General features: G+C 69.9%; 1 protein-coding gene across 1 annotated transcript in view; it reads left to right on the forward strand.

Annotated features, from left to right (window-relative positions):
- Positions 1–5,538, forward strand: part of RBM38 (RNA binding motif protein 38) — a 53,417-nt gene that overhangs the window by 6,777 nt on the left and 41,102 nt on the right. The window contains exons 3-5 of the mRNA XM_012728138.1: positions 504–627; positions 1,050–1,104; positions 1,879–2,772. Of these exons, the coding sequence (XP_012583592.1) occupies positions 504–627; positions 1,050–1,104; positions 1,879–2,772 (1,073 nt within the window). The remainder of the gene's footprint in view (positions 1–503; positions 628–1,049; positions 1,105–1,878; positions 2,773–5,538) is intronic.

Genomic DNA, 5,538 nt, shown 5'->3' on the forward strand with positions numbered 1-5,538 from the left:
CTCCCTGCCCCCACCGGGCCGGCGCGTTGCGTTGAACTCAAAGTTTGTGGCAGGTTTCCGGACCGACGGCTGCTCGGGCGCCGGGAGCTACAGCCAGTGGGGAGGAGCAGTCCTCCATAGGGCGCGGGCGGCGGGGCCCTTCGCCCCTCCCCCACGCCTTCCTCGGGTCCCCTTGGGGTGCCCAGCGAGCTTGGGTTTGAGTAAAAGCCATCGGAAGACGCCTCCGCCGGCCCCTGCCCCCTTCCAGCCGCCGTGGCTCTGGACCTCCCACCGGGGAGACTGGTGGCCCCTCACCGTCAGACGCCAGGGTGGCACCCGCTCCCCTTGGCCAGCGCCCTCCCCCCGCCACTGTCTGCTGGGGGGGTTTGCCGGGCTTGGAGGGAGGAGCTGCAGCCCTGGGGACAGCTCCCAGGAAGGGGCCCAGGCTGGGGTCCCAGGGACTCCGCCGCCTGCCTGCGGGGACCCTGCTTTTGGGGGGCTCCTGAGGCTCTGTGCCTCTCCAGGTGACCATGGCAGACCGGGCGGCAGCTGAGAGGGCTTGCAAAGACCCGAACCCCAACATCGACGGCCGCAAGGCCAACGTGAACCTGGCTTATCTGGGTGCCAAGCCGCGGAACCTCCAGACGGGTGAGTGTTGCTGGCTTTCCTCTGGCCTCCGCTGTGGTGGGAGGGGCGCCCCCCAGCAGTGACCAGCGGCTATCCTGTGTTTTGTTTTGGAGCCGGCACTGGGTGGTCGTCCCCTGCCGGGAGGAGGACCCCTGGCTTGGTGGGAGTGTGCTGCCCCCCCCCCAGAGGGAGCTCCCGCCGGGATGAGGACCCCTGGCTCGGGGAGTGTGCTGCCCCCCCCCCCCAGAGGGAGCTCCCGCCCGCCTCTGCCCTCTGGGAGCCAGTGAGGGAGAGAGGGAGGAAGTTGGTCCTTTTCTTCCGTCCGCTCCAGCAGAGAGGTGTGGGGTTCATGTGGTGGCGGGGGGAGCTGATCATCTCTTACTTAGGCTGTGGGGGTTCGCTTCCCGGGGTGAGGCGAGCCTGGAAACCTTCTCTCGTTCCAGGCTTTGCTGTCGGTGTGCAGCCCCTGCACCCCACCTTGATCCAGCGGCCTTACGGGTGAGTGGTGTGGCCGGCTGGGGCGTCCTTGCAGGCCAGATGAGGCAGGGCCGTGGCCTGCCTGCGTCTCCCAGGGAGAGGGCCCCTTGGTCCAAGGGGGTCTTCCACCGGGACCCCAAGGGGTCTTCACCCCTGCCCTTCCTCTGCAACCCCTTGTCCATGCAAGGGGGTGGTCATCTCCAGCCCTTCTGAAATGGGTTGTTTGGGGGGCAGGCCTTTTTGGCCTGGCGCAGGCAGCACCACAGAGATGGGGGGACGCCTGGGCCCACCTGGCTTGCTGCCCTGGCTCCCCACCCCAGCCAGGCAGTCATCTGCGCCTCAGTTTCTCTCCTGTGAATGGGGGCTGGTGCGAAGACAGCCCGACTGGCTTCCTAGGAGGTGGCGTGCCGGGCCATTCTTGGGGCGCCCCTCCACTGCCCCAGCACCCAGGAGCGGGCAGCAGCATGTTCCCTCCAACGGGGTCCCGCGTTTATGAAGGCAGGTGAGGTGGGACCGGGGCCAGATGTCCTGGCTCAGCCCAGCCTTGGCCTTTTGTTGACGCCGAGCCGTCCCCTCCTCCGAGGTCACCCCCCCCCCCCGCCCGCCTCAGAGCTCTGCTAAGGCCTGGCAGCTGCCGGCGGACGCCGCACACCCTTCAGGGCACAAAGGAGCTGCCCTGCAGACTGACTCCGGCCGTGATTGATGTGGGCTGAGGCTCAGCTTGGGGAGCGCTGACCGCGGGGGACAGTGAGAAACCGCTCGCCGAATGTCCTCCCGCGCCCTGCCTCCTGCAAGCGGAGCCCCGGCCCGGGCCCTGGACCCGTCTGGAGCTGTGCGCGCGTGTGCGTCCATAGACACAGCCGGCTGTGGGAACCAGGCCGGGCAGCCACCAGTGACCGCGCCCGCCTGCCCTCCCGTGGCCGTGTGGACGCCGGTGGGCAGCAGGGTGCCAGCCCGGCCTGGCCTGAGAGGGAGCCCCAGGGTGGGCGGGAGGGTCCGAGCGTCCTCGGCCCCAGTGTCCCGGCAAGTGTTTGTGGATACCGGTCTTCCTGGGTTCTTCCCCTTGGGGGTGCAGGCCAACCCTGAGGAGGCTGCTCCTCCTCTCCCGCCTGGCTCTGCTCCAGGGTCCTGCAGGGCGGGGGGCAGCGGCGCAGCCCCCCCCGCCCCCCAGTCCACAGCGCACCTGGGGCTCACTGCCAGCTGCCGGGCGGGGTTCAAGCCCTCGCGCCGCCCCTTCCCGACTGCCTCCACCTCGACCAGGCCCACCCCCGTGCCCGCATCTGGACAGTGGGACGAGAACCCTGACCACGGCGGGGCGCACGGCAGCCCTGCAGGCGGCACAGCTCCGCCCCCCGCCGTGGAAGGGGAGACAGGCCGGGGAAGGTCGGGAGGTCAGCGGCCTGGCTCCGGGCCCTGCGTGCTCCCCCCTGTGCCCTGGTGGTCCCCGGAGGGCCACCCCGTGCGGGTCATTGCAGACAGCCACGGGCTTACCTCCGCGTGCTCCGGCTTCGGGCAACAGTGTTTTGTAACCGGACCCGCGGCGGCCACCCAATCCTGCAACCATGACGAGGCGGCTGTGGCTTGCCAGCGGCTGGGACCCAGGCAGGGGCGAGGAGCCCGAGGGCCTGCCCGGCCCTCCAGCCGGGGCGCCCGAAGCCTGCAGGGCCGCCCAGGGTGGCGGCCGGCTCGGTGTGCGGTCTGCAGGGCCGCCGGGCTGCCCGGCTCAGCTGCCTCCTGGCGCCCAGCGCCGGCGCCACCTTCCCTCTGTCTGGACGGTCGGCCGAGCTCGCGGCCTCACTCAGCCGTCGTCGGTTCTGTCAGCTTCGGGCTGGCAGCAGCCAGGTGGCTCGAGGTCCCCGCGCCAGTTAACCCCTCTCCTGCCTGGCAGGTCTCCGGGTTTCTGGCCCCTTGGCCGCCTGGGCCCACCTTGGGCAAGGCCAGGCAGCGTCCTCTCCCGGCCGGCTCCAGGCACCGGCTCAGGGCCTCCCCGAAGCTTTGCACCTCGTGCTGGCTGTCCCTGCCCGTGTCTCCGGAGTGGGCGACTTGGCCGCAGTCTCCTGTCCTGTACTTGTAGGGGGGGCCGAGCCCCCCGGGAAGCCTGGGCAGGGAACAGTGGCCTGTCTCAGGAGAGCGACACCGGCCTTCACGGAGGGTCTCGGTCCCCGGGGGACAGCAGCCAGGGTGGGAGAGCGGCTCGAGTAGTCCGGAGGCTGGGGTCAGGCGGACGCGGACCCCTGGTGGCCCGGGTGCCTGTCCATGCCTGGGCCCTGGCCCTCCAGGCCCAGGCCTAGGTCTGGCCGCTCTGGAACCTCTCCGGGTTATTTTTGAAGGTCCAGCTGCTGCTTTGGGCATGGGGACCTTGCAGTGGCCCTGCCCGTTCGCAGCACACCTCGCGTATGCCAGGCCGGAGGCCAGGCCGGAGGCCAGGGCGGCTGGGCCCGGTCTGCATGTGTGGGGTGAGGGCCCAGCCTCAGGCCCTGGTCTCTCTGGGCCCATCTTCCCGCTGTGCTGGGGCGGTGACGCTGCCCTGCTGCTGGGACCCGACTGCCTGGCGAGACGGGCCACTCGGCACGTCCAGGCCTGGCACCTCGTAAAGAGACGGGCGTCCGGGTCAGGTGATACCGGCCCTGATACCTGCTGGCCGCGTGAGAGGTCCCTTTGGGGGCCTCTCGGGGAGGGTACCCCCAACCTGTGCACTGGATTGGCACCCTCTTGCAATTCTAGTCTGAATCATGACGCAGAGCAGAAAGGGATGGGGGGGCCGGCACCCCAGGCGCGCGCCAGGAAGTGAGGTCAGCAGAGGCTGGGGGAGGGGCTCGGCGGAAGCGGTGCCCTGGCCCGTGAGGCGTCACGTGACTTGTTTTTACTTTCAGGGTGTCGGGGAGGCCCTGCACGCCCCACGGCGGCTTCCTGTTTGGCAGCGCTGGGGCTGGCGTGGGCTGGCGTGGGCTGGCGTGGAGCGCTGGGGCTGTGACAGCAGCCCGCAGGGTGTCGCGGCCCCTCCGAGGTCGAGCCCCGGGGCCCAAGTCGGGCGGAGCCCAGCACAGACAGGCCAGCGCGGGTGTCCCCACGCCCCCGGGGGGCAGGGGCCCTGTGTGCTCGTGCTTCGGTTCACCTGTCGGCCACGTGGTCGGATGTCCCCCGACCTCCGGGGGCGGGAGGAGGAAGCTGTGTGCCGTCTGGCTCAGCCCTTCCGCTGGGCACCTGCGCTTTGTGCCAGGCGGGGAGGCCGAGTGGGGGGCCCTGCCGTGGCGGGGGGCGCGCTGGGCGGGGGGCCTGAGGGGGTTTGAGTCTTTAGAGCCTCCCACGGGCGGGCGGAGGCCGGGGGGGCCCACAGTGGCCGTCCCACGCCGGGGCCGCTGCTCCGCTGTGGTGAGAGCTGGGATCCCACAGAACACGTGAAAGAGCCCAGGGAGCTTCGGAGCGCTGGGCCTGAGCGGGAAGGTCGCGCGGCTCTGGCGGCGAGCCGGGTGCGGGCGCGGAGGGGAGCGGGAGGCGCAGGCTGATGCCCCTGACCAGAGACCCTGCCCGCAGGGCCCGCCTGGGTCAGCTGGCCGGGAGCCCGGAGCGCAGCCCGTGGCCAGCCTCCAGAGGTCAGGGAAAGTGGAGTGGCTCATTTGCCTTTTTCGTTTTTATTTTCGGAGGTGGCTTTGCATTCAGAAAATGAGGCCTGCGTGGCGGCCCCCCCCTTCCTGAGAGTCCTGCTTTGAGCGTGCGGGCAGCCCGCCCGGCCGCCCTCGCCTGTCTGCGGCTCTGCACACCGGTGTCGCTCGCCGGGCACCCTGGCACTCTTGTTTATAGTGGGGAAATGGGCCGGAGAAGGCCCTGTGTCTCAGACAGGCAAAACCAGGCTCTGATCATGGGGTCCTTGCCCTGAACCCCGGTTCTCCATTGGGATGTCAATGGGGTGCTCTTGTGGGGTGGGGGAGATCTTGTGCTGCGGGAATGCCAGCTTGGTGGAGGGCCAGAGGGTTTTCCAAGGTGGGACCCAGCAGGCACAGAGGGGAGCGCCTGGGAGAGGGGCCGCTTGTGGCTCTGTGTCCCCGACAGCAGAGGCCCCGTGGTGGACTGAGCCACGGACAGACCCGCCTGCTGGTCGTGCTGGTGGTCATCAGACAGGAACTGGGGCCTCATGCCACCTTTAGGGGCTCACCCAAGCCTGTTTGCCAGCTACCCTCCCCAGGGCTGAGGTCGAGGCCTGCGAGAGGACCTTCTGTCCATCCCAAACTGCCTGGGGCTCCTTGTGTCCCCTAGGGTGCCAAGATGGGGGTACATGCAGACACTGCTGAATTCTCCGGGGTACGGTGTGAGATCCTGGAGGCAGCTCCGGGGCCGGCCCTGCCCTCAGTGGCGGTGCAGGTTGGCCGGCCTCTGGGAGGGGCCGGCGTCAGGCTTGCCCTGGGGCCACCAGGCTCTGCCCCCTAGGGGCTTCCCCAGCTGCAGATGACTGGGCAC

Source organism: Condylura cristata, unplaced genomic scaffold (assembly GCF_000260355.1).
Source record: "Condylura cristata isolate star-nosed mole 26May11 unplaced genomic scaffold, ConCri1.0 scaffold00022, whole genome shotgun sequence".
Taxonomy (NCBI): Eukaryota; Metazoa; Chordata; class Mammalia; order Eulipotyphla; family Talpidae; genus Condylura; species Condylura cristata.